The sequence below is a fragment of the Halichoeres trimaculatus genome, unplaced genomic scaffold (assembly GCF_033239565.1).
Source record: "Halichoeres trimaculatus isolate MK-OKI-2021-1 unplaced genomic scaffold, fHalTri1.1 fHalTri1_scaffold_17, whole genome shotgun sequence".
NCBI classification, from domain to species: domain Eukaryota; kingdom Metazoa; phylum Chordata; class Actinopteri; order Labriformes; family Labridae; genus Halichoeres; species Halichoeres trimaculatus.
Genome location: NW_027437195.1, coordinates 18,110,770 through 18,138,746, shown reverse-complemented (window position 1 = coordinate 18,138,746; position 27,977 = coordinate 18,110,770). Strand labels below are relative to the sequence as shown.

Here is a 27,977-nt window from a genome sequence, read left to right as displayed (position 1 = left end):
TGTGAGAAGCCTAGTGCGTGGGAAGAGGAAGCTTAGTACCTAGAAAGTAGCAGAATGTCATGTTTGGCCTTATGGATGATGTGACAGACTCTGTCAGGCAACGATAAATCCCACTCAACAGTGGCGGCATATTCCCATACTCATTCCAGGTGAAAACTCCTGCATGGTTTTATGATGTAGAAAGACAATGAGAGACTTTTAACTCAAATTGAAAGCCTGAAGATCTGACCAACATATGGAACTCTTCAAGCTAGTGAGTGTTCTAATGAATCCCTTGATTGCAATTTCTTGAAATTGAGCTAATAAAAGTAAACGGAATCAAGAGCAGTAAAGCCAGCGGGGTGTCTCACACAAGTAACCCAGGTGTTTGGTCAACATCGGTTTCACCTTGTTGTTTGATGTTGTTCGTGTTTGTTCCCATTTTTCCCTGGAAACAAGGAGCTTTATACCTTCAAGTCAAGTTTCCTACCAGTCTTATTAGGAGCAGATCCCTGTTTTTGCAAGTGTTCCAGGAAACCCGTGCTGTGAATGGAATTAACGTTTCACAAGACTTGGTGAAATTTGGCACAAGACAACAACAGCCGGAGTTCTTTGAACATTTTCTTTAGACACAAGTTGGGAAGCTTTTATAAAAAAGCTTTTATGCAATGATGTACACCATGTATCTTTTCTTGACAGCTGGAAGTTGGAGGAAGTTTGACCACCAGAGTCCTGGACAACCTGATTTCACAAACTGAGTATGCTCTGGCTGTTACTCCGATCTATGACGAGGGACCTGGTCAGCCTATGTTGGGAACTGGAATTACTGGTAAGACTGGAAGTTGTCATTTTGGTTGTGACCGCCAAAATGATTTGATTGACTCAGTTTGCCAGCTTCTAACTTTCTCTCTTTCTGCTCTTTAGACGTGGTTCCTGCTCCAAAGAACCTTAGATTCTCAGAAGTCACCCAGACCAGCTTCAGGGCGACCTGGGAGCACGGAGCTCCTGATGTGGCTCTGTACCGCATTGGCTGGACTAAGAAGGGAGAATCCAACTTTCAATACGTAAGGGGAAAACATGATTCAAGCACCAATGTGGCTTTGCTTTGATAAAACCCTCTAGAGGAGACAGTGAGAACATCTAAAAAACAGACATGTGCACCAATCCAGTTATAAAAATTCCAATATGGATTTGGTGTTGCAAGTTCTGTTTGTACTGGCTAAAATTTTAGTAAGCGTCTTTCTTCATGCTGTGTTTGTTTTCCTCATCAGGCCATTCTGAACAACGATGAGTTAACCCACGTCCTGGAGAACTTGGAGCCAGACACACCCTACGATGTTTCTGTCACAGCAATCTACCCCGATGAATCAGAGAGCGAGGACCTGCTGGGCACTGAGAGGACATGTAAGATACACTCCCTGGGCCTCCTGTGAGAATCAATAAACAGTGACATGAGTTGACGCTGTGCTGCTAAGGCCTCTTGGTGGATTCTGTGTTGTATATCCTACCAGTGATGAAGCTTTGATTTTACCCTTTGGAAATCTGTGGAGAAAAACTTGAAGCAAAGGCATGCCGTTATACATTTTTATTTTTGCCTCTATAGTGTCCAGGCAAGGGCAAAGGGGTAATACCACAGGTAAGTATTATTGTGGTAAAACAAGAGGATGCTTTTTATTTCAGTTGCTGAAAGCATGTTTTGTTAATCCAGCCATTGGAAAACCATCACTCCATCATCAAGCAAAGCCTTAACCCATCCATCGCTCCAATGGTGCTCTACTACAGCTGACAGAGCTGGTTTTATTAAATGTCTGTTCGTCTGTGTCTCTGTATGTATGTTCCATCGTTCATGCCAACCATTCCATGGCTGTTTCCAAATATGTCATTTCCATTCAGTCACATGTCATATTCAGTGGCTGGAGATGGATGCAAATGATGCATGCCCTCGCAAAACAGGGGTTTGAATCCTGTCTTTCAAAGCCCATCCCATCATCCATCCATCCATCCATTCATCTATCCATCATATTCATCCAACCATCTGTCCATCATATTCATCCATGCATTTATCAATCCATCCACTTTCATCTTTTCATCAATCCATTGCTGTTCAAGAGACTCCATCGCTGCTTCAGAAAAGACTCAATCTCAGACATGGGTTGTCTTTTCTTGTTTAAAGCTGCAATCCTTGATTCAAACCAGCGGTAGACCTTTGAATAGCTGTGCTATGACATAAAATTTATTAACTATGAAACTGAAAGACTTATTTGATATTTTTTTGACAAAATCTTTAGTTAAGCATGACCTGCTTGAGATATCAAGGACTGTGTCTTTAAAGGATGTTTGTAAGAATTTCATGCAAACAAGTGCTTCATAATGTTTAATGGAGTGCCAGTGCATGGTTTTAACTGTGAGATGTGTGTATGCGTTTTCAGTACTTCAGGGACCTCCCACCAACTTAGTTGTGTTCAATGAAACCACCACCACCCTGAACGCAAGGTGGGAGCCAGCTCCAGGCAGAGTCCAGAACTACAGGATCACCTACGTCCCCACAGCTGGAGGACGAAGCCAGACTGTGAGTAACACAACAGACTTACACATGAATCGCTGAATACACACTACACATATTCTGCTTCATAAGAGGAGATATAAGCTATTACTGGGACTTAAACTGCTAAACAGGACAAAGTTAGCTACTCAAGATTTAACTCAGTCACTGGATTTGTTTCTTCCAGTAGAGCAGAAAGGCTTGTAGAGATATTTTTGCATAGTTTATATGCTTTCATATAACGGTATAGACTGCTCTATCTGTTGTTTTGATATGGCAGCATTGATATGGACAAATACTGGTTCTTGGCTGCCCAGCTCAAGTGCAAAAAAACTTGTTGGAAGTTGGATTCAGTTTATTGTCAGACATTTCTCATTGCTTCCCCAAGCAAGACTAAAAAGCAGGACTGAAGTGTGCTTAATAGGGATTACGCAGATGCTTATACAAAAGACTCCACAGTGACACCTCCTCTGATAAGCTGCGTAAATGTCCTAGCTAACTTTTGTGAGAATATTTCACCCTAACCACTTGGCATTTATTGGCTGTGAGTAGTTGCCTAAGAGATGGAAATAAATGTTGTAAAAGGTTCTCATGACACATTTTAGGAGCTGATAATTTAACATCTCAGGGAGACAGTAAACAGACCCTCCGGAAATAAAACATCATCTCTACTGAGGTCTGATGGTTCCCATGCAGGCTGTACTCCTTGTGTTATGTGCAAGTTGATAAAAATTCAAAAGCACTTCCCACACCAGGTGAGTGTTTGTTTGCATAATAAGAGAGTACTCTTCTTCAGGTGTTATGTATTATATTCAGTCGTTATGCAGAGTTGAAAGTCCAGCACAAAGCTGCTGTGCTCTCAGACCTATTTGTTTTTTCACTCCCTTTACCTTTGATTTTTAAAGCTTGGATGTCAGACAACATTTGTCACACTTGAGAGGACAGCTTAAGATTTAGCCAGTTTTCTTCTTTGTGATTTACTCTGCTGGAGCTCAAAGGGAGAACCTCTGGCTGAAAATTAGTTTGCCTCTAAACTCAAAATGGAATGTTTTTATCTGTAGTTTGATAAAGTTTGGTTGCGCTGACTGACAGTGTGATATGGCACCGAGGTGACGGAAAACTGGAAGCTAACAATCCAGCATCAGCCAAGTGGTTTTGATTCCCTGTCAGGATTTTAATGAGTAAATCTTGTCCCTGCAGGTTTGCGTTATTTAGTCTGGAAAGCCAAGGCAGATTTCAGAAGTGTCTGATGCAAATGTGTGAACAAGTTTCTAAGTGCATTACCAAACTGTGAACCTTACAGCCTTCCAATGTCATCTAAAACCTAATCTAGCTGGTTTCAGCACAGAGTTGTCCTGTGATAAATGAAACCCTCCAAGGATCACAGCAGACATAAAAGCTCAGGTGTGCACATTAGCGCGCACATATCCACATGCTCTCCCAGCTCGCTCTGAGTTCCTGTTTGTCCCCACTCCCCAAAGCCTTGGCCAGAAGTAATGTAGTAAATTCATCTCCAGTCCTGACTCTTAAGACCAGACTTCCGACTGTTTCTTCCATCAGCGACAGATTTACCTTGGCCAGAGTGCTCAGTGTTTTGTCCAGAGAACTCAAAACATTCTTGCTCTGAAGTGTTTACAGATGAGTATTCTTCAGGTGGAATTCTTTCCATCGAGTTATTGACATCAATTTACAGCACACATGGAGGGAAGTAAAACTATTTATCTCTTTTTAGAAACAGATCAAATATCTTCCCCCTTAGTGTATTAGAGCCACCAAAGGTTGTTTAAAGCTACAGAAGTACAGATGGACAAATACGCAGATAACGAAAACACTTGTTGGGTTTTTAGTCAGTTCTTGTTTAATCCACAACCAAAATGAAAACTCAGGATGGACATTGTTTTTATAAACATGACCGTCTTTTTTGAATTGGTACATGGTAATAAAGTTAACATTTATTTTTGCCAAATAGACCCAGGTTGGAGGAAAGAAAACCACCGTCCTGCTTCCTAAACTGACCCCTGACACTGAATACGACATCACCGTGGTGGCAGTCTACGCCAGAGGAGTCAGCATGGAGCTGAATGGTGCCGGAAAGACCAGTAAGTTGACATATGGTCGTTCTAGATGACAGGTTACAATTTTTTAAAATGGGCGAAGCTTCTATGTTGGCTAGGTTATTAATTTTTTTATCCTATCCCAGAGCCTTTGGGTGGCGTTAGAAACCTGCGTGTCACTGACCCCACTACCAGCACCCTGAACGTTCAGTGGGAACCTGCTGACGGCAACGTACGTCAGTACAGAATCTTCTATGTTCCTGTCGCTGGAGGAGATGAACTGATGGTGAGTTGAAAAGCAGAGCATTTGAACACTTACATTTGAGCTGTTGTTCTTTTGACAGCTATATGATGGTAATCTACAGCCACCAAAGCAGGAACTAAAGCTCACTTTGTTTTCCTCTCTATCCAGGCCCAGGTATCAGGCAGCACTTACAGCACTGTGCTGAAGGACCTGCAGTCTGACACCGAATACACTGTAACTGTGGTTCCTGTCTACGCTGCTGGAGAGGGTCAACGAATGTCTGAGAATGGCAAAACATGTAAGCATGCATGCATGTGATCATTGGTACAGACCACCAGTTAGTGGTGTTTCATTCAGAGATGTTAAGGGACAAAGAATAGAATTTAAAGGTTTAGAATATCTCACGCCAATGGGGATATGAATTCAGGGAATGACATACTGTTTGACGATCAGAGGATTTTTTTTCTGGGCTGAGAAATGAATTCATGCCTGTCTGAAGTGAACCAGTTGACCTTCGTTTTTGCCTTGTGGTTTCTGTCTGTCAGGGACCTTCAATAAAGCAGTCAGTTATGACTGATTTGTTTAAAAATAACTTCCAAACTCTTTCAAACCCTGTGAGCCAAACCCAGATGATCAAATGCCTCAAGAGTTAAATGAACACATGAAATACGCCATACATGTCACAAATGTAACTTCTAACATAATCAAAAGACACAGCTTTCAGCTCTGTTAGCTTAGTTCGAACTTCATAGAAGAACAGAGACTTTTCAGTTTCTCCCACAATTTCAAACCACCAATCTCTGCCTAGAGTGAGTCAGCATTTTGTGAAGTGATTGCGTAGGAAGGAATTCCTCAGGGCTGGCAGGATCATAATGGTGTCTCCTCTCTCTTTACCGTAATATTGTCCATTTATAGTTTGGAATGAAGGGTAGTGGTCAGGATAATGGTGGGTCTGCGGAGTGGGGGGAGGGGATTTATTGAGTAATTGGCTCTCCTTTGGGAAAAAGAAACTGAAGGGGGTGGGGAAGGGGGGGGTGTAAGAAATGAATGGAGAGCATTATGTGTTTTATGGCTCTCAACTCACTTGGCTAAGGTCATGCTCCATTCCTGCCACTGTTACCCGGATTTTCCTCTTGGTAGCACTGGACACTCATGTTCTGTGGCTTTTTCCTCGACATGTTAACCCAACTTTTGGTACAGTATGTACAGTATTGTAGCGACAAAACCCTTCGGTGAAAACTTTGTAACTTGGTTGCCTCTGTAGAGGATGGTGTCACCTCTGGTCAAACCGCGGTTGCTCATTTATTCCCTCTGTTCATCCAGTTTACTCTGGCTCTTTCAGCTTACTTTGCTGCTAGTCACTGACTGTTAATTGTGCTTTAAAATTCAAAGCAGCTTTCTAGGCAAATAGCTTTGGTGTGTGAAACTTTAAAGTACGGAAGCTCACTCACTGTGTTCAACCCACTGTGTTTTTCCCCTGCATTTATTGGCTTATTATGGGGAGCGCCACAAAGCCTCTGAACATCTGCTTTGGTTTTTTTAAGAAGCTGAGCTTCACACAAGGCCTCACATATGCCTTGTATATCCTTTTCATTAACCTTTAGGGCACTGACAGGAAGTGTCCTGGTGGAAGCTGTATTGTTAAATACTGTCTTAAACTCGTCTCTGTCGGTTGCTGGGCAGCATTGTTTTGGATTTATTGAAATGTTCTCATGTCTTTGGGCATGTCTCTCCTTTAAACTCCATGTTGTGTTGGAAAAAAGGCAAAGAGATCTGGCATTACCACAAGTGAGGGGGTTTTAAATGCAATGAAAACACTGCCCATGTTTATGAAAAGCTTTCAGGATTGTTTTTTGAGTAATTGATGGTTTTAACCTCTAATTTCTTGACCTCTGTCCATTCCCCATTTACCTGTCAGCACCTGACTTCAGCAATCTCTTTGTTTCTCTCTCCCCTGCCTTTCTTCATCCTCTTTTAACATCTGTCTTCCCACTCTGTACAAAACGCTTGAACGGCTGGCCTGTAACCCTGTTCCCTCAACACTCCCTACTCTGAACAATCATCTTCTCATCATTCTTTTAAACTACCCTGACCCTCACTCTAACCTTTTCCTTTCTTATCTTTGTCTCTGCCTATCATCACGCTCTCACCAAACAACATTCCTGGCTCGGCAGTGGAGCGTCTCCCTGCAAGGAACATCCAGGTTTTCAACCCGACTACCAACACTCTGAATGTCCGCTGGGAGGCTGCCACAGGCCCAGTACAGCAGTACCGGGTGGTCTATGCTCCTATGAATGGCGCCAAGCCCTCTGAGTCGGTGAGTCTCCATTTACTGTGTGGAAAAATGTGTAGTATAGCACATATGGATTCTAAAAAAAATATTTATATAGGAGCACAACAGGACCCAAATACCTTCTAATTGGTTTAACACTGCTAATCAGTCTGAACAGCCTCATCCTTTGGCACAGTCTGACGTTAGGTTAGCCTGTTCACCAAATGCTCCATGTGAGTGATTTTTAATGCCTGCACATGTGCAGTTACTGACAGCTGAATTCCTCTCTTTCACATACTCCAAACGGTTTTAAACCACAACCGTGTTCATTAAAGCAGAAATTCTTCAAGTGTAGCTCCTGCTCTTGGCACAGTATGAGGCATCTGGCATCAGTGTGCCCATAGTCTCACATGTGAAAGATTTCTGGGTGGTTTAAAAAATTCACAATCAACTTTTGAAGTGTCACCCTCATCCAGCATCTGCCTGAAAGACTGCACTAGTAAAAATGGTTTCTTATCTGGGACACTACAAAACATGGGCATCAAAGACCGAGGCACTTGTAGTTAAGTGATTGGGAGGCGCTCTCTGCCTTTATCCCCATTTCTGAGCTTAGGACCTCTTTCCCTTGCTTGATCCAATGTTCTGCGTCAATGCCAGTGTGATCTTTTTCAGCCAGCAGCGTCAAAGTTAACACCAGCTGGAGATTTGTAGCACAAATTTCCAGCTTTACTAGTGTCGCCTGTAAAAACATTTCGATTGTACAAGTCTTTAACACTTCAGTGCTGTATCGTAGTTACATTTTCACCTGTCATGAAGAGGCAGTGAGCAGATGCACCAACTCTCATTTGCCTGCATTTGAAAAAGGTTATCACAAAGCTAGAACCCTACAGGAACACTTACCTTACTCTGTCTAAATAACCATTACAGAAAGAGAGAGTAAGGAGGTTGGCCTCTATGTAATCAGCTGTTGTCACTGTCAGACCGGGTTAAACTGCGGTGCCGGCTGTCAAACTTCAAAGGGTGATCTGGCTCTTCCTTTCACTTATGGCTGACAGCAAGAGGCTGTTGAGTATGGAGAAGGTGTTCAAGGCAGTGTACAACACAAGCAGCTGTCAGAGGACAAGAAAAATTTGTTGTGCGTGCTTTGGGCAAGTGGAACATCCTTTTTACTGCTGCTGGAGTTCCTAAAGAATACACACAGTACAGGCTATTATTGGTATCAGCTGCTGCGATTATAATCATTCATTTGTTTAGCTCAACTTCAGTTAATAGGCTTTTGTCTTTAAACAAAAAAAGTTTTAACTGGACTGTCGAAGTACAGAGAATTCTTCAGAACTGAGTTTATAGGTTTAAACCATGCTACAGTCTTCTTAAACAAAAGCACTTTTAACTTTTATTAAATGAAAGAAATTAAAGAAAGACTGTTTTTGTATTGCTGATTAATTTTGGTCTGTGACACAGATGGGGGAATAAATAACAACAGACAAACAAAAAAAAGCTACCAAAGCTTATTTCTCAATAACATCTGTGTCATATGGGCTCTTGGTTTAATCGTTTCTTAGCTTTTATCTCCACTGACTCGCTTTATTCTGGTCTTTATTCTCATCTTTATTCTGTACATGCTTCAGTGAATTCTTCATGTGTGCTGATGTTTGATGTTCTCTGTCTATTTGCTCAGGTTTTGGTACCAGGAACCACCACTACAGCTCTGCTGCAGCAGCTGATCCCAGACACAGCATACAATGTTGGAGTTGTTGCTCTGTATAGTGATGGAGAGGGACCCCCTGCCAATGACGCTGGGAAGACATGTAAGACCCTCCATCAGTGTGTTAAAAGAAATGAAAAGTTTGGCGGGGAAACAGTCTTAGTGGGTGTGTCCTGTTGTATGAGCAGACAAACTGTAGCAATAGCACATATAGGAAATCTAACTTCCTCTTCCCTGCTTAGTGCCTCGCAGTGGCCCAAGAAACATGCGAGTATATGACCCGACCACCACCACACTCTCTGTGAGCTGGGAACACGCAGAAGGTCCTGTCATGCAGTACCGCATCACCTACGCCCCAACCACAGGAGACCCCATTGATGAATTTGTAAGCATGTTTGCATTTCACACTGTTCCTTTATTTCAAATAATCAATAAACCAGAGTGTACACCATAATTTCTTCTATAACTCTTTTGTTAACCATTTCTCTTTATGCGATCCCTCACCTTTAGACTACAGTGCCAGGAAACAGAAACAATGTAGTCCTGCAGAACCTGGACCCAGACACTCCCTATCATATCAAAGTGACTGCCATCTACGGTGATGGACCAGGAGGAGAGCTGGAAGGAGATGGACGCACAGGTACAGATTGAACAAAAATTCTCACATGGATTACAAACTTCATAAACCGACTGATGGTTTGCATTGAAAATATTGCACCCACTGGGAAAGGGAATCCATGGCTGAAAACCTGGAGGGAGTGATGCTTTGATTAAAATCCTCAGTCACTGTAAGAAAAGTGAAATAAGTGAAATACTTGACTTTTCGACATTGCCAAAAGAACCAGGAGTCTCTGCCAGAGAATTATGACCTGGCTGTACTCCAGAGAGGGGAATCTCATGCCTGCAGTTTTGGCCTCTGCTTTGCCTAATTTAGTTTCTCAAACAAAAGAAACCTATTACATATCATAATCACACTCCATTCCTTAAGGCAGCTTACTTTTCCCAATTTTCTATGATGTGGTTGAATATATCATCTTGATGATGACATTTGAATGTATTCATCTGAATCCAAAAACTGAAACATGCTGTAATAAAATAATTATCCTGCTGACAGACACTGAGTACGCTGGAGTTCATTCCCTTTGCATTGAAGCGCATAATGTGTTGACTGTGCTGTCCTGTCTTGTCTCATGCAGTGGGTATGCTTGGCCCAAGGAATCTTCGCGTGTCTGATGAGTGGTACACACGCTTCAGGGTGTCCTGGGACCCCGCCCCGTCCAGGGTTAATGGATACAAGCTCATGTACAGGCCTGAGGGTATGCATGTGTTTGATGAAACAGTGCTGGTATTGAAAAAAATCTGCCTATTAAATCTGTTCCTTTATAAGTTACTCATTATTTTACACTGATGTCTTCCCTCAGGCACTGTTGATTATATGGAGCTGACTCTTGGAGATGTGACTTCCCACCAACTGCAAAACCTGAAACCTGGAACCACCTACGACCTGCAGGTGCTGGCTCAGTACAACACAGGTGTCAGCGCACCTCTGACTGGACCAGGCACAACACGTACGTTAATCGTGCTTTCACCTTTCGACCAGCAGGTTTATCTGTAAAAAGACATGTACTGAGTCCAATGTTTCCTTTTAGTGTACCTGAATGTGACTGACCTGAACACCTACAATGTCGGCTATGACAACTTCTGCCTCAGATGGTCCCCTCACAGAGCTGCTACGTCTTACAGACTCAAAGTCAATCCTTTCGACCGTAGGTTCCCAGATAAATTACACAATATGAAACTTCATATGAATAGACTTTGATATTGTTAGACAACTGCAGCCTGAATCTGTGTTGTCTTCTTTTTCTTTCTTCCCTTTTAGCCTCCAAGAGTGGGGCTCAGGAGATCACTGTCAGAGGATCAGAGAGCAGCCACTGCTTTGATGGTTTGACCCCTGACACTCTCTACAACGCCACAGTTTATGCCCAAACACCAAACCTGGAGGGACCTGGGGTCAGCGTGAAGGAGAGGACATGTAAGATATCACTTTATGGCTCTAATACAAATGAATGACAAGACAGCAGTCTCACACTCAAGCCTTTTAGTAGAAACAACTCGCCCCTACAGTTTTTTCAACTTCTGTTTTGTCTCTTTGCAGTGGTCAAACCCACTGAGGTACCAACCGAGCCCCCCACCCCACCTGCTCCAGCGACAGTCCCACCTGCACTGGACGGTGAGCAGAGCTTTAGCAGTTTCAGTTCCTTCTTCCAGGTTACCTGAGACTTTACATTAACGTCACTGGTCTTGTGCTGCAGTGTGCAAAGGTGCTAAGGCTGATCTGGTCTTCCTCATCGATGGTTCCTGGAGTATTGGAGATGAGAGCTTCCACAAGGTGATCCAGTTTGTCAAGAGCATGACTGGAGCCTTTGATGTCATCAGCCCCAAAGGAATGCAGGTTAGCATAAACTTTGGTCCTCTTTTTGTACAATGATGTTTGATTATTTCTTAATTCATTTTAAAAATGTTGATACTATGTTTTGTCTTTGTTTAGGTTTCATTTGTCCAGTACAGTGATGACGCCAAGACTGAGTTTAAGCTGAACACTTATCACGATAAGGGCATCGTGTTGTCAGCTCTGCAGGGTGTGCGCTACAGAGGAGGCAACACAAAGACAGGTATGCTTCAAAACATCTCAGTGGTACCTTATTTTTGTTTTTACTTCCTGTTCTCTCTTTATTCATCATCATTGTTCTCTTTCCTCCAGGCGTGGCTCTGAAGCACGTCTATGAGAAGGTTTTCACCTCAGACAGTGGCATGAGAAGGAACGTCCCCAAGGTTCTGGTGGTGGTCACAGACGGACGGTCCCAGGATGATGTTAAGAAGAGCGCAGAAAGGCTGCAGCATTCTGGTATGTGTGAAATTATAAATCATTTCCATGTGTGTTATGATCTGAGTTGTATACACAGTGAATACTTTGTGTAGCAGAGCTGTTTCGGATTAACTGAATTCCCATTTTGCTCCCAAACTTCGATTTCCCCAATTGGAGCCAAAGATTGTGGCTGATTTTTACAAACTCCTTAATAATCCAAACAGCGATGAAACTGCCTGTGGTTATTGGAAGACTAACAATGGTCTTTGTTTTAATGTGTGTGTGTGTGTTTTGTTCCTACAGGCTACAGTGTGTTTGTGGTTGGAGTGGCTGATGTGGACATGAAAGAGTTGAGACTCATCGGCAGCAAGCCCAGCGAGAGACATGTGTTTGTTGTCGACGACTATGATGCATTTGACAAGATCCAAGACAACCTGATCACCTTTATCTGCGAAACTGCCACCTCCAGTAAGGCAGACAGCAAAATATCACTAATTCATCATTAAATTATATATTTGGATGCTGCTCCTTGAATTTAAATCACCTTCCTAAAGCTTCATGCTCAAACTCTCTATAACTCTTTTTTTTGTTAGCTTGCCCTCTGATCTACATCAATGGATTCACCACCCCTGGTATGTCTGAATCACCACCTCAAAAACGAACTAACCCTCAGAGTTTTTTAAAAAAGACTAAAATGCCGACTTTACCGTTTCTAACGCTTCAGGCTTCAGGATGCTGGAGGCTTTCAACATCACTGACCGGACGTTTGCTGGCATGAACGGTATCTCCATGGAGCCTGGTTCCTTCAACAGCTACATCGCATACAGACTACATAAGGACTCCTTCATAAACCAGCCCACAAAGTAAGATCTGAAACTAAAAGTATTTGTGTGTCAAACAGGGGAAGTGTGATTCCAACAGCTTTATCTCCTGTGCACTATAACTGCCCAGCCCACAGTCATTACTTATAATGATGTTCAACAGCCCCTGCAGTCAAAGGGGTTTCCCTTGTGCCTACTCCTTGTTGAAGTTTGCTAACTATCAGCTCTTAGGGGGAACTGAATAAATTGGAGGAGGAATTAGAAAGTTCCTGAACCAGGCCTTCTTCCCACCTGTTCCATATTGATATAACAACCACAGAAACAACCTCCAGGTCAAGTGCTCTACCTCTTCACAGGGCCTCATTTAAGTGGCCAGTAGAGTCAACTCTAGAGTATCTTTATCTCAGCATGCTCTGTGAAATATTCAGAATGTTGCGTCTGTGGGAGCAGACACAGCCGTTGACTTAAGAAGCACGACTGAGGGCACTTTGATCTGCAGCAAAGAAGAGGGAAGGGTAAATAGCTCCAGTATGAGGGCAATTTCTCCAAGGCCAGAGGAAAAACTTTCAATGATGAACAGATTTCAGGTCTTTGTGACGAATTAAATGCTGTGTCACAGGAGATTATTCTCTAAAATGTCATATTCATGTTGCTGAGAACTGAGAGGAAAAATCTGATTCATGACTCGGCAAATGTATGTTTTTCACGCAACAGGGAGATCCATCCGGAGGGTCTTCCCCCATCCTACACCATCATCCTGCTCTTCCGCCTGTTGCCTGACACACCCTCTGAACCTTTTGATATCTGGCAGATTTCCGACAAAAACAACAACCCCGAGGTCGGGGTCACCATGAACCGTAAGCCTCCCATCCTGTTTTGGCCCTCAGCTGGAGGGGGGACTCTGCTGTAGCTAACCCAACAAACACACAGCTGTACACTCTCTTAAACCACTTAAGAAGAAATCCCTGATCCACAGCTGTCAATCATACCCTGGTTTTGTATTTGGCTTAATCTTCTTCTTTAATCTTTACACGAGGCTTTAATTTCTAAATAGGTGTCATTTACAAAAGTGCTCTACACACATGGTGAATGCATGCAAATAATTACAAGCATAGACCTAATCCCTTCAAGCCTTCTCTTCATCCCTCTCCTCTCCACCATGTGTTCTCTACAGCCCTGTCTGGCCTTTGCGTGCTACTCCATCGTAACATGCTGTCAGGGACTCATCAAAGACTCTTCTCTTTTCAGCTTCAAGCAAAACAATCACGTTCTACAACAAGGACACCCGAGGAGAGATCCAGAAAGCCATGTTTAATGAGGAGCAAGTGAAGCGGGTTTTCCATGGCAGCTTCCACAAGGTAAACACAGTGCACGATTCTCAAGGAGAGGAGTGCTTCGCTCACCACGTAGCGATGTTATTAAAGTTGCTCTTTTATAGGACAGACTGTTTGTCCTTTGCGGTTACATGCTTGCTGATTTTCCTTTTTCAATCCGCAGACTTTCAGAAAAATGTTTTCATTCTTTTCACAGATATTGTTTTTGAATCCTTTAATAAGTCTTTGATTTTTATGCTTCATTTTGAAGACTGAGTTACATTTTAATAGAAGAAACAGACCAAGCCATGAGGCTGTTTCACGTTACCTGTCATAAGACTCCTGTGAACCATCTTTGAGAGTCAGTTCTGCTGCCTAAGCGGTCTCTTGACTTTGTATGATTTGACTGTAAACTAATTTAAACAGAGGTTTGAGAAATATTCTAATATCTCCAGACCAAAAAACCATGCAAATGTTACCATTTCAACCACAGCTAGACTCTCCTGAATATTTTTTGTCTAAGCCCCCATTATTCTGACTACATTAAAAATCGGGGTCTGGGATCAATTTTTATTTTACTCTTCTTTTAACAAACAGGAAGTTTGGGGTAAATGTAATTTCTGAACAAGATGCAACACATGTCCAAACCCTAGTGACGGTCTGTCCTCATTTCTTGCAAGCTGACAAATCCATCCCCCAAAATTGAAACTAAACTTTGTGGGTAAAATTGTTGCAATGACCCTTTAAACTTTTATTCAGGTTGAAGTGTCAGAGCATAACTCTAAAATGATGTTGACACACAAGACATTTTGTGATTGTGAGAGCACTTTTTCAAATTTCCAAAGCCTATATTATTGGCTGAAAAATGTTAAGATTATTAGCCATGGATTAAAAAGAGTTGAGTCCAGATGTTTCCAGTAATCCTGGTCTGAAGGTTCCTCACGCAGCTATCTGCATTGCCTTCCAGTCATTTAAGGTTTCTTCAGGGTATGTCTTTAAATAAAAAATAGATTCATTAGCATGAAATCCACAGTTTCCATCTCTTTAACAACAGTTACCGCCCATGATAATGTCATTGTTTTCTTCACTTTTCTATCATGGTGAAACTTTTACAATGCACTCACATGCAGAGCTTATAACTGTGATGAAAAACATTGGTGGATTATTGAGTCCCTTGTGGCCCCTGCAAGAGGTGAAAAAAAGACATCAAATGCATTTAAGTCAAACTCAAAACAGCAGCGGATAAAACATCCTCTGTTATGTTCCCCCACTGTGGGGTGTAAAGACCAGAACAATAGAGGATAGTATATTTTCATACCAAACTGGAGTGACTCAGGATGCAAGATTTCTTGCTGGTGGAAAAATGACTGGTTCCAATGTACTCGAAGCCCCGTCCAATCGAATTGAGGTCGCTCCCAAGGACATTGTGTCCTTTCTTCAGAACAAACGTTTCTTTTCCCTTAGTTGTAAGATATTAAAATTAATAAAACAGGTTCTTATCCAACATCCGAGATCTCCTTCTTTCCTGATATTTCAGAGATGATTTTTGAAACTGAGAAGCTGATGACAGGGAAATAGTGGTCCATGAGTCAGGGTGTACTGTAGATGACGTTTCAGTTTGACCACTCAGCATCTACAGGACTAATTGCAGGGTAACTTCATGAATGAACAGAACCCCGGAAAATGTTGGGTCATGACTGCATGTAAATGACATCACTGCTGGTCTAGTTGGACGGCAGCCTGATTTGTGTGTGTGTAAGAGTGTGTGTTCTCCCAGTTTGTGGCTGTAATTGAGCCTACAGTCCTGACTGTACACTGGGTGGCTAGTTTATGGTGCAGCAGTTGTTCTTCCATGAGCTTGTGATTCTGCAGCGGTCTACCTAGCTACTTATTTGCTGGTCTGCTGAGTAAGTACCTCTGCCACCACCGCTGCTGGTGTGTGTTTACATGCTGTAAGTGGTTTGCCAACACTTTGTCCACAGCTATTACCAAGTGACCTCAGCGCTTTGTGTGTGTGTGTGCGTGTGTGTGTGTGTGTTTTTGCTGAGAGTGACCATTATGGTTGTCACAAATGGCAGTCAGCTGTGCTGTCCATGTGTGAAGAAAACAAATTTAAGCCTAAAACTCAAAGTAGATTTTCAAGTTTAAACCAAATAAAAAGGATAATTTTCATGAGAATTTTTTTTCACTCATAAGAGAAAAAAACAATGACTTCAAATAGAAATTTCACTATCCACTAAATTCCCTTTTCTTCATTTACAAACAATAAAAGAGTCTATTTATGTTTCTAATCATCCTAGTTCTGCTTCCAACAATCCCTTTGATTTATGCTGTGCTGGAGCTTGATACGGACATCTGGTACCTTTGATCAGGGATTTTCTTGGCTGGATACTATGAGTTCTATCACAATTTGTCCGATGGCCCTTAGTCACCAGTAGCTGATCAGAATTTATATAAAAAATTAGGGATGCACCGATCCAACTTTTGTGCTTCTGATACCGATATTGATACCTGGGCTTTGGTATTGATGGATACTAATACCGATCTGATACCAGTGTTAAATAATAACCTGCATACCCTACTGTGGGATAAGACTGGTAAAAGGCCAAAAATGAGTAGATGGAATTACTGAAGTTAATATTTATTTAAACTGTGAAATATTTTAATCTTTACCTTTAAAAAAAATCTTCAGAATGTACACAAGTTGTCTTCAAATGTAAACTTCTATACCCTGCTGACTGGTAATGCAATAAAAACCAAAGCAAGTGCATTAGAGGCAACATTTAAAAATCAAGTAGCAAAGAAAAAAAAAGGGATGGAGCTGTTTGCCTGGATCGGCGCCATGGATCTCTTCCAGCTTTGAGGGGCACCAATACACCGATAACCAATACTACTGATTGGTTTGGTGTAACCCTATCAAAAATATTTTCAATCCTCACCTACCCTGTGGTATTTCCTCATTTAAACAGCACTTGTAGATTTCAGCCCCTCAGGCTGGTTCGAGAAGAGTAACCAAGGCTGAAGGGGTCGTGTTCTCCTGCTCACTTGAACATGTGGGAAAGCTCTCAGAGATGACTTGACCAGATGCTAGCCACTCACTAGCCCACAGGGGAATCCCCTCCCACACTGTGGGGTGGGAGTCCACAGTGGGAACCTTCCTGTTAACTGAAGTGAGGAAGACATTTTCCATGAATCGCGGTGACTACTCATGTGCTCAGGGATAACCAGGCAAAGTTTAAACATGCAAGCTGATGTAGTCACCCAACACTGCCCTGTCTGCTTTGTTTCTCAGTCAAAAAAAACATAAAAATCTTGATCTTGGTCCTAAAATTGTTCCTGTGAGAGTTTGTGTTGGAGAGGCTGTGCCAGTATGTGCATCACTGATTAAAGCAGGGAAGGAGGTGTTTGCCAAAACTTGCTCTGAAAGCTTTTATTGTACTTTGTGACAACCTTCTATTGGACATGAACCTGCTTCTTTGTGTGACCTCTCAGAGTGAACACGCTGACACTAAAAACACAAGAAACACAGGAAATTGTTTTTGAAATCCTCCTCTGTTAGATATCCAGTCTGCCTTTTCTAAGTGTCACATCAGACTTGGAGGCGTCCCATTATAAATGATGGAACGATTACGATCTGCCAAATATTGCTGCACTGAAACACCATTCTGACAGAGATTATACCGACTGATTAAGGGTCTCCTTTTACACATTTTAAAGCTAACTTGGATATGATGTTATATAGAAAAGCTCACAGCTTCCTATCAAGTGCATGCAAGAAATCAACGTCAGTGGGCCTTCCAGTCACAGGATTATGAAACGATGAAAAATGAGGGAAGCCAAGACCAATAAAAGCTTGCCTGATAGAAATCACTGAGCTGTGTCAAGCGTACTGCAGCAGCCTGAGAATTTACCAAGTGCACTTTGACTGCGTGTTGACACAATGAAGCAAACCGTCTGTGTTAACAAATGGTGAATGGAAACGGTTCATCTGTCAACGCTTCACTGCAGCTCAACCTGATCCCTTTACAAAGAGCATCAACCGAAGGACCAGTGGTCACTTAAACGCCTCTTCATCTCAGGCTGTTTTTCCACCAACTAATGTGTTTTCATGTGTTTACTTATTGGTCAGTGAGGTAATATAAACACGCTCAGTATTTGCCATCCCAATATATCATCCAAAGCTGTTTTGGTAAGCTTTTATGAGCTCCATGGTGTAACGCAGCCATGCTAGGATCCTGGGAGAAACGACACCCCTCTCCCTTTGTGGTCAACAGATACTTTTTTCTGTTGCCAAGGAAGTGAACTGTAATTTTGTGATTGGTTGCCAGGAACTGTGGCCTAGTCTGTGGTTGTTATGGCTTTGTAGAAAGAAATGGTAGCTTGCTTTTCCTGACATAAAGAAAGCTTGTCCGATGGTTGAGGAGGGGAAAATTTGCAATAGTGGGGGGAAAGTATGGAAAATGTAGCACTTTTGATGGTGCACCACAAATGATATTGTTTCAAGATGTGAAGCATGATCCTCTGGACAGAAAACTCCAAAATCTTTCACTTTGTCGTCCTGTGTCCTGGTTCAATCATGGACTTCAGCTTTAGATCTCCACTGAATTGCCAAGGATTGTATATTTTACTTTTCCTGTGGTTCATTCATCTTCAGAGGCATCAAACAGCAGCCACATGCCAAATCAGTAACCACTCTGGAGTAATATCATAATCTATAATTAAAGTGGTTCTGCAGAGACTAAACAATTCCCTGAATTCAGCCATTATAATAAACACAGCATCAGAATCTGCAACAGGCTTCAGAAAACATGGCTGAAAGTGGTCCACAGATCTTGTTTCTCCCCTTCTGGTTGCACTTTCTTAAATAACTTCTAATTTAAATGAGCAATCATGCCACCTCAAAATGGAGATTTATCCCAAACACAGCTCATCTAAAGCTTCTCAGCTCTTTGCACTTTGCCAAATGTTTGTGTTGCAACAGAGTTTGCAGATGTGAAGTGTAAGAAAGACAAGAAAGGTTTGTTAATAAGGCCTCCTTCTCCCTCCTGCAGCTCCACATCACCATCTCTCCAGAAAAAGTCAAGCTGAACGTGGACTGCCAAGAGGTGGCAGAGAAGCCCATCAAGGAGGCCAACAACATCACACTGGAAGGCTATGAAGTGCTTGGCAAGATGGTCAAGTCTGGAGGCGGAAAGAAGCAGTCTGCGACAGTAAGCGAAAAAGACACTTAAAATGTTAGGGCTTAGAAAAGTGTTTGGAACTTTCCAGAGCATTAATACCCTGAACCTCTTGTGCTTGAACACATAATTAATTCTTAACTGCTCCCAGTGATAGCTGCAGGGATGAGACGCTGCATCTCTTTGTTTCGTGTTGTTGTTCTGTTACAACAATGTGCATTTTCATCACAAATAAGAGCCATTTGTAACACCCTGTCATTTTTCCTCCTCTTCTGTTGTGTAGTTCCAGCTCCAGATGTTCGATATTATCTGCAGCTTGAGCTGGATCAGCCGAGACAAATGCTGCGACCTGCCTGCCACAGTAAGGACAGAACGCCATCTGTAGGGATATTTTGGCAGATTTCTCGCACATGTTTTGTTGTACATTGGAAGGACTTCTGATTTAATCTTTTACATGCTTGCTACTCATACTGTTTATCTACTGCAGGCGTATGTATGCATTCCTTCTCAAAGGTTCATGTATGTTTGTATGTAGTCATTAGGCTGATAACTAGATTGCTGCTCCAAATGAGAGAGCTTTAGCTCAACTGAATAGAATGCTGTATTCTGAGTAATTTGCGCTTATCGGACCGTTGCCAGCGTGATCCCCCAATTACATGAAAATAAGTGACTCCTTCAGATGAAGAAGCCAGCTGTAATTCTCAATTATTATGACAAAGTACGGTAAATACAGGATGCATGCACATTTATCCAATTATGAGTAATTGGATCTATAATTTGCATCCCATATTAATACATCACCTCAGTGATTACAGTGTTGTTATGTAACTAATTATATCAAAGACTCACTTCCAGAAATGTGGTGAAGTTTGCCACTGTCACTGAGCATCTGGTCTGAAAGCCTACCACAGACCCTGCAGCTCTTTCTCATGAAGGACAGACCCATCCCAAGCCTTAGAGGCTTTCTCAACTGTCACTTCATTTAAATCTCCCTGTGGAGTCAAAACAAGGCATTGCCAGGATACTGTCACAGAGTTACATAAAGCCTTTCCTTTTTTACCTCTTGTGATCTGTAGTTTTCCAAGGCATGGTCTCAATTATCAGCAGTTTTTAATTTCATGACCTTCTGTTTTTCTTCTCAGAGAGATGAGGCCAAGTGTCCATCCCTGCCCCACTCATGCACATGCACACAGGACAGCATTGGGCCTCAGGGGCCTCCTGGACCCTCGGTAAAGACCCCTCCTAACATCATGTCTTCTGTACTTCATCCTAAGTGCTCACCTGATGAAACGATTTTCCCAGAAGGCGTACATGTTTTGATGATGATGATGAAGAAGCCATACTCTTCTCTACTGACGTTATAATCACTCTGCAGCTATAATAAGCTATTTGACATTTGCCTGTTAAACATTTTGACCTTAAGTCGACTGAGGATGGCCCTCGCATCAGGAGTGATATTTTCTTTTCCTTCTGAGAGAGCAGCTGAAGATCAAACCAGTGGCATGCAATGAAACGTGGGCTTAGGGAGAAGTGTCAAACGATAAATGCCTGTTGGAAAAACAGCAGCAGAAAGGTCTGGAATATGTGTGCTTGCTAACCCTTCTGAGCCTCAGCAAGGATTTCGAAGAGCTTAGTTTTTTTTTTTTTTTTAGTGCTTTTGGAATCTACTCCTGATGTTGCACTCACTCTGTTTCTGGCTTCTTCCTTCTCCAGGGCAGCCCAGGCTCTAAGGGACCACGAGGAGATAGAGGACAGACTGGCAATTCAGTGAGTAACACTGTTGAAGCATGTGATACATATTTTTCTACAGGCTTGAAGTTTGTAATCTTCTTTGTAAAACCAAAGTAGGTGAAGTTATTTAACTTTTCATCGTCATTTAATGGCTTGTTGAAATGATCAATTATGCCGAATTCATATGAGATTAAAGTCAACACCTCATTGTAATCTTCCCATGGATGATGACTGCTCAGCTCCAGCTTCACATTAGTGTACATAATCACATCTGAGCTCAGTTATCAACTGTATATTTTTCCTGAGCTGGAACCAAAGGGCTCTGTGTTAAGAACCATTAAAGCCCATTTCCAGTGTTGATGTGCGTTGTCTGTATTTGTACAATCAAAAGACTGATTGCGTTGGTTCTTTTGTCAGCAATTAAAAATCTCTGTTTTCCTGCCTGCGTGTTGCTGTAGGGTCCAATGGGTCCACGAGGTGAGGCTGGACCCCCAGGCTCAATGGGACCACCAGGTCCACAGGGCCCCAATGGACTGTCTCTACCAGGAGAACCTGTAAGTCGATCACTTAATCTGTATTTATGGATGTATAAGGCAAACACAGGGATTGGAGATAAGGGTCCAGACTGGTTTGAGTGTGTGTGAATACTGCAGTGAGGGGGATTTATAGCTGAAGTCAGAACACTTAAAACTCCCTTTACCTCCAGCCAGGCAGCTCCACTGCCTCGTTATTTTCCTACCTGCAGATGTTCTTATCAAAACATGAAATCAATCACACTTACACACCAGAATATATAAAACAAAGAGTAAAGCTTCTCCTCCTTCTTCACCTTCAGGGCCGCCAAGGACCAAAGGGAGATGCTGGAGACCAGGGTCTGGCTGGTCTGCCTGTAAGTCCGCCCCTCTCATTTTGTGGTTTATGAACAGGAAGCAGGAGACTATCCATAGAGCAGTGTTGCTACTGGAACCTGGAATCAGTCCAAACGGAGGGATTGAAACCACATTCAGAGTGGGAGGTTTACCATGGCGTCCTCAGGGGAGACCCACACTCTGGATTCAGCATGTTGACTGACAAACAGTAGGAGGCCAGGGATGCAGTTAAATGATTATGGAGCCCAGACTCATGTTACAGAAGGGGAAACGGGGAATGGAACATGTTTTCTCCCAGCCTTGTGATTGAAGATGATCAAGACGTGGTTTTGAGTCTGTCCGAAAACTGAACATCTTTGATTTGTAGAAGATGGGATTCCTGGGACTTGGGCAGTGCTTTGTTTTTATTTCACTTTTACTTCAACTGATGTCACGTTACAGGGAAAATCCTTTAATGGGAGAGCAATTTTTCAAGCTGTTATTTCATAGAATCTTAGCCTGCCATTATTTAACCAGATGAGGTCATTCAGCCACCTCCCATCATTCATTGGGAAAGAACATCACCAATACTTATTCTGGCCTTTGAATAATTGAACTCAAGCATCAGAAAAAGTCAAATTCTCAAACTCAAGCTTATTGTCGTGGTAATTTCACACAATAATGCTTGTTTTAACAGCACTACCTCTGCAGGGGCTGTTTTGTGAACATCATGTTTCAACAGACGACATGAAACCGTTCCAGCTTTTAGTAACATGATGATATATTATTTTTGGCTAAATAAGTGGGAAACTTCAGATTTTTTTCTGTAAATCCATGTTGACAGATGCAGAAGGGAGCTGTTTAAATGTCTTGTTCCTGATCATTAGCATTTGATTACGTGTGTCTGCTTTTTTCCCAGGGTTCTCCAGGGCCACGTGGTCCTCTGGGCCCTGTTGGACCAAGCGGAGCGCGGGTAAGAGCTACCTCAGGGCCTGCTTAGTGTTCACACTTTGTTAAAAGCTTGCAAATGGTTCCAACACTTCATTTAGCTAATGTTTAGCATGTGATCACACACTTGCGCCATGCTTGGTGTAGTTTCACTCCATGTTGTCACTTGCGTAAGCCAGAAGAACTAAACCATGACTTAAATATATGTAACCTAAACAGATTTGAAGCTGAGAGCAGTATGAAGCCATGACACTGATGAATTGCATGAACGGAGTCCCCAGTGGGCTGTAACCCATGCGTGATTGTATGTTGTTTCTACATAGGGGCCACCAGGAAAAGATGGACCACCTGGACCCAGAGGCCCCTCAGGACCCATGGTGAGTGTGTGTGTGTTTATTTCTGTCTTTGTGTTGCTGATTTTGGAGCCAAACAAATATCCCATGCAGGGGGCTTTATTTTCTGATAGATCTGCAGCAATTACTCTTCTGGCTCCAGGTTTTCACTCTGCTTGAACAACACATAAAAAAGCAGACTGTAGACCCCACCACTGGTTTAAGGACGGTGCATGCATCACGTTTTCTTCTTCTGTGGTTAAAAGAAGTCTGAATCTATTAGATCCAGACATGATGCCAGCAGGCAGCACGCCAGTATAGGATTCACATGCACCTACTACTCCTGACTGCTCCAAGAGCCATTAGCAGTTCACGGTGGCTGGAGTTTGTACAGTATGTGTGCATGTGCATCCGATCCCCGTTGACTGTTGTGCATGTGTGTTTCCATCTACTGCTCTTGGCAGCTTGTGCCACATGCCCCCCCTCCTGCACATGTCAAAGCATAGAGCCCAACTTAAAGCTTGTTACACAATCATTAACAGGGAGCAGAAGTTAAATGTTGCAATTATGTTTACAGTGCGGTTATTTAAACTACACACTACGCTTTGTGTTTCTTTTTTTTTTCAGGGAAGCCCTGGAAATCCAGGTGTACCAGGGATTACTGGGAAACCAGGGAAACCAGGAGATACAGGAAACCCAGTGAGTACTCAGAATGAAACCACAACACTTAGAGGAAGCCTGGGTTGTTGTTCTAAGACTGTACCTCTTGTTAACAGGGACCTGTTGGCCTTAAAGGAGAGAAAGGAGAGCGGGTATGTGTTATGTTACTGACATTCATATTGAATAGTTCACCATGTATCATTAATAAATAAAAGCTTTGCCATTGGTTTCATGATGACCCCTTTGTTTTCCAGGGAGATATTGCCTCCCAGAATATGATGCGCTCCATCGCCAGACAAGTTTGTGAGCAGCTCGTGAACAGTGAGTGAAACCTCTCTTGATCTGAAGGGGTCTTTGAAGTCGTTACAGCTTCGTGAAGCTTTCGTAAAGCTTCAGTGAAACCCCAAATGAGACTCTTTGTTTCCCTCCTCGTTCAGATCAGATGAGTCGAATCGACATGATGCTCAACCAGATTCCTTCTGGATACCGTAGCAACTCTCCTGGACCACCAGGTCCTCCTGGCCCTCCTGGAGACCAGGGAACCCGTGGAGAGCCTGGACAACCTGGCAGAACTGGCTTCCCTGGAAACCCAGGTTTACCTGGAACCGCAGGAGAAAGAGGTAACTGATCTGTATTCTTCTTTTCAAAATCTGGAAGCACAACAAAGCAGCCAGCAGGGAAAATAAGATAACCATGAAAAATGAATTTATTAAGGTCATGGGGACACGGCCAAAAAGTTAAGTAACAGTTTAATGAATGACCTTTTTTAGTCTACACATGATTTTACTTAACAGTGCTCAGAAGAATAAATTCCGAAATACTTGTTTCATCAAATGTCATAATTCTTTTCTTTATCTTAGATAATAGTGAGTTACAAACCATGCTTATGTGTGTCCTTTCGTTAACACAGGCTTGCAAGGAGAGAAAGGAGAAAGAGGATCTCCAGGAAATGGTATCAGAGGACAAAGAGGTTCAACTGGGCCACCAGGTAACAGCAATTTCTTTATCTCTTTTTTCTATTCTGAGATTTTCAGAGGACATTTCAAGGACACAGATTTCTCCCATTAGTCCAATTAAAATGACACATTCCAGCGGCAGGCCAGAATTTACCTTCGCCATATGTCTCAGAACCATTTCGCCAGCTGCTCTGCATAAATTTGTTGGAGAGACCCCAAACATTTTCCTGATTCCTTCCTTTCTTAAAGATTTATGCCTCGTGTATACTGAGCTTCTCCAAACACTGCTCCCATTTCAGATTTTAGTCAGTTAAATGGAAGGAATTTACGTCCATCATAAGGAGAGAATTTCTGTGTCTTAAGTTCAGACAGTCTCGAATCAGTTTTCAATCAAGGTTAGCACAGTTTTAGAAACAATTGCTACAAATTGTTGTAAGTCTGGTTTGTCAGTTTATAGAGGCCTGTTGCCTTTCCTTAATTGGTATCGAATATGTTTCTCAGAAAGCTTACCACTTCAGAGGATTTCCTGTCTCTAGGGAAACTTTGCGGATCAACAGGAACCCACTTTTGATGTCTGACCGGCAAACAGTACACACAGTGACATGTCTGTTTCTATGAATGAACTCAGAAACAACTGAAGACCAGTGGAAGTCCACTGATGACTCACTTTTGTGTGTGTGTGTACTGTATACGTGTGTGAGAATTGGATTGCGGTACAATGAGCTTTCTTTGGTGGCTTCATTGACAACACATGTGCTCACTTAAGGGAGAGAAAAAGGGAGAGGGAAAATTCCATCCTGAGTTTTTACCGTCTAGACAGCCGGGGCCGGGGGGCTAACTCCACGCAGCCCAAGACTTTTTTCTTCTTGGTCAAGCTTTTTAATTGAGCCATTGAAAAATTTAAATTACAGTGCTGCAACCCCGTGTTAGCCCCGCAATTTGCACTGAAGATTTACTGGTGATGTCAGGGGTGTTTGTGCAGGCATCCAGAGACTCTGTAACTGGCCTTTTTCTTACCTTCTGTCCTCCCTTCACAGGACCACCAGGAGAGTCGAGAATAGGACCCCCTGGTCCTTCAGGCTCCGCTGGGGCTCGTGGCCCTCCAGGCCGCCAGGGAACTCCAGGGGTGAGGGGACCACCAGGACCCCCTGGATATTGCGACTCCTCTCAGTGTGTTGGCATTCCTTACAATGGACAAGGATACACAGGTACGCTTAATGTTTAGGTACTGCATGGTCAGATAGTAGATTAAAGACTAAGTGTATGCAGACTAATTACATTTGCAACTGGGTGCTCTTCTTCTCTCTAAGATAATGTATGGAGATATTTACTAAATTCATAAATAGTAATGTTTTTGTAAAGGAAGTTTTTTTTATTAATATTAAAAAAGAACGCTGACTAACTGTTCACTAAGCTTGTTGCTGCTGAGCCTTTGGAGCTTTTGCTCACATGTAAACATCTGTAGGTTTTAGGGATGGGTACCTTTTGAAACAGTGTGTTACCAATGGCCGGTACCTGGCAACCAGTATCGGTACTCAGCGGTACCAATTTTTGGTACTTTTGCGTGTTAATGTGGTAATAGATTAAGTTTGTTTTGAAATAAAATCTCAGATTATTTCAATTTAATATATTTTTTCTCTCTAAATCCACCTGCAATGCTGTGTTAAAGTCCAGCATGGAAAATCACCGACACTTCCACTCCCTCACAGTCACAAGGATGTGTTTAGGTATTGAAACATGGTAGTGTTGATTTTACGTGAATCAGTACTGGGTACTATAGACAGAACTTGGTCGGTACCTGTAAAAGAACCTAATTCAGTTCCCATCTCTTGAAGGTTTAGCTCTGGGAGTCCCATACATCGTCTGAACGGTTCTTGTGTTTAGAGTAAAAAGGTTTGTTATTCCTGGCATTGATTTAGCTGCTAAAATGGCAAATACAAGCAAATATCATCAGTAAAGCTAGCAGACTTTTCCAGCAAATGTTAGCCCTGGATTAATTTAAAAACGTTGTCTCTGTTTGGTTTGATATGACTAAAGCTAACCTAATTCAAAGCCCTATGAAACAAACCAAAGAGTTTAGCTCAGAGTTTAGCCAACAGTCGGTCAGTTATCAACTGCATTTGGTCAATACCTCCATACATTGATGAACTGTTTTTAAACTGGCATGTAAAGCATTCTAGCTAGTACTGAATGGTGACTTGCATTACATCAAATGAGTTGCTTACAACCTTGTTCCACAGCGAAAACTCACACCTACTCTGCATATTTTCAGGTTTGGCATAATAAACCCTCTAAGTCACCTGTGCCGCTTACTCTTTGAAGTCCCATTTCTGAGATGTTTGCCCGTTTGCTATGGGGCTTGTAAGGATAATCACCATGGACATAATTACTGAACATTAAGACAAACAAACACTATGAAAGCCAATAAACAGAACGGAGGGGACAGGCACTAACATCATCTCACAGCTACAAGCTACAGTGATGGCAACCTGCTGGCCTGTTTGCATCTTGAACCAAAAACCGGTGGTGGGAAAAATATCAGAGACTGAACATTTCTACGAAGGAAGGAGCATGTACAAACACCAAACATAAAACAAGTACTAACACAGAGGATTTCATAACAGACACCAATGTTAATGTGGAGGTCATGTGTGTAAATAAAACTAATTTTTATGCCTTGTAAATGATGTATGAATCAGGACACTTCACTAAAAATCCAGTTAACATCTGTATTGAGCTTGTGCCTCATAACCCGCTGCTTACTTACCACCAGCATAACCTCTGTTCAGCGCCTCGAGTGATTCAAACAGCTCTGGTCCAGAGTGAAGCATGTTCCATTTGTATTTCAATTCATCATGTTCTTTTGTATGTCTACCACAACAGTGCTAAATGTTGCTCACTTGCCATTTTCACGTGTCTATTGTAGTATGAGCTGGTTATTTTACTACATTTTATTACCCAGTACCTTTATGGATGTACTGTAAATGTCATAGCAGCATTTGAAAGGTTTCTTTTTTCATGTTGCTTTTTTTCTTTGGTAATTTAGAAAAATCAAAACAGGGATCTTTATGGAATTTCATAGTGCAATATATTTCAGTTGTGCATTTAAACATTGCAGAAAAAAACCAAAATGTTTTTTTGATTGGCAATCCCAAATATTTTTCTAGCCAATCGCTTCCCACCTCAACCTGAGGTAGTGTCTATACCTGAGGAGCCAGCTGGAGAGTTTGAGTCAATACAGTCCCCCGGTTACACACGAAACCAACGAGGAAAGAGATCACTGCCACGAGACAAAACAGAAAGACTAGCTTCATAGCTACCATGAGGAGTTCTCAGAAAGTCTAACATGAAATGACTTCCATCACCATTTACATAAGGATAAAGGTTTCAGAACAAAAGTAGTACTTATATGGGTTTGATACCCCTGGCTTTTTTGAACATTTATTTTTTTTGACGTGAGAAAGTTTAGCAAGATGAATGCAAACCTTTGTGTTTGTTTATGACAAACCTGTGTGCTTGCTAAGTGTTC

At 42.2% G+C, this 27,977-nt stretch overlaps 1 protein-coding gene across 1 annotated transcript in view; it reads left to right on the top strand.

Annotated features, from left to right (window-relative positions):
* The window catches only part of col12a1a (collagen, type XII, alpha 1a), a 51,553-nt gene extending 23,797 nt beyond the window's left edge, over nt 1–27,756 (top strand). Inside the window, exons 27-66 of the mRNA XM_074691678.1 lie at nt 679–808; nt 904–1,043; nt 1,251–1,383; nt 1,583–1,615; nt 2,409–2,548; nt 4,491–4,620; nt 4,722–4,861; nt 4,988–5,117; nt 6,994–7,136; nt 8,770–8,899; nt 9,039–9,181; nt 9,307–9,436; nt 9,993–10,112; nt 10,218–10,364; nt 10,446–10,562; nt 10,676–10,828; nt 10,952–11,026; nt 11,109–11,248; nt 11,345–11,468; nt 11,558–11,701; nt 11,966–12,130; nt 12,256–12,294; nt 12,387–12,525; nt 13,198–13,340; nt 13,732–13,841; nt 18,848–19,006; nt 19,257–19,334; nt 20,116–20,202; nt 20,687–20,740; nt 21,163–21,258; nt 21,540–21,593; nt 22,472–22,525; nt 22,824–22,877; nt 23,460–23,531; nt 23,609–23,644; nt 23,747–23,813; nt 23,930–24,112; nt 24,403–24,480; nt 25,486–25,656; nt 26,721–27,756. Coding sequence (XP_074547779.1) covers nt 679–808; nt 904–1,043; nt 1,251–1,383; nt 1,583–1,615; nt 2,409–2,548; nt 4,491–4,620; nt 4,722–4,861; nt 4,988–5,117; nt 6,994–7,136; nt 8,770–8,899; nt 9,039–9,181; nt 9,307–9,436; nt 9,993–10,112; nt 10,218–10,364; nt 10,446–10,562; nt 10,676–10,828; nt 10,952–11,026; nt 11,109–11,248; nt 11,345–11,468; nt 11,558–11,701; nt 11,966–12,130; nt 12,256–12,294; nt 12,387–12,525; nt 13,198–13,340; nt 13,732–13,841; nt 18,848–19,006; nt 19,257–19,334; nt 20,116–20,202; nt 20,687–20,740; nt 21,163–21,258; nt 21,540–21,593; nt 22,472–22,525; nt 22,824–22,877; nt 23,460–23,531; nt 23,609–23,644; nt 23,747–23,813; nt 23,930–24,112; nt 24,403–24,480; nt 25,486–25,656; nt 26,721–26,731 — 4,392 coding nt within the window. The 3' untranslated portion in view covers nt 26,732–27,756. The remainder of the gene's footprint in view (nt 1–678; nt 809–903; nt 1,044–1,250; nt 1,384–1,582; nt 1,616–2,408; nt 2,549–4,490; nt 4,621–4,721; nt 4,862–4,987; nt 5,118–6,993; nt 7,137–8,769; nt 8,900–9,038; nt 9,182–9,306; nt 9,437–9,992; nt 10,113–10,217; nt 10,365–10,445; nt 10,563–10,675; nt 10,829–10,951; nt 11,027–11,108; nt 11,249–11,344; nt 11,469–11,557; nt 11,702–11,965; nt 12,131–12,255; nt 12,295–12,386; nt 12,526–13,197; nt 13,341–13,731; nt 13,842–18,847; nt 19,007–19,256; nt 19,335–20,115; nt 20,203–20,686; nt 20,741–21,162; nt 21,259–21,539; nt 21,594–22,471; nt 22,526–22,823; nt 22,878–23,459; nt 23,532–23,608; nt 23,645–23,746; nt 23,814–23,929; nt 24,113–24,402; nt 24,481–25,485; nt 25,657–26,720) is intronic.
* Nucleotides 27,757–27,977: the final 221 nt, after the last annotated feature.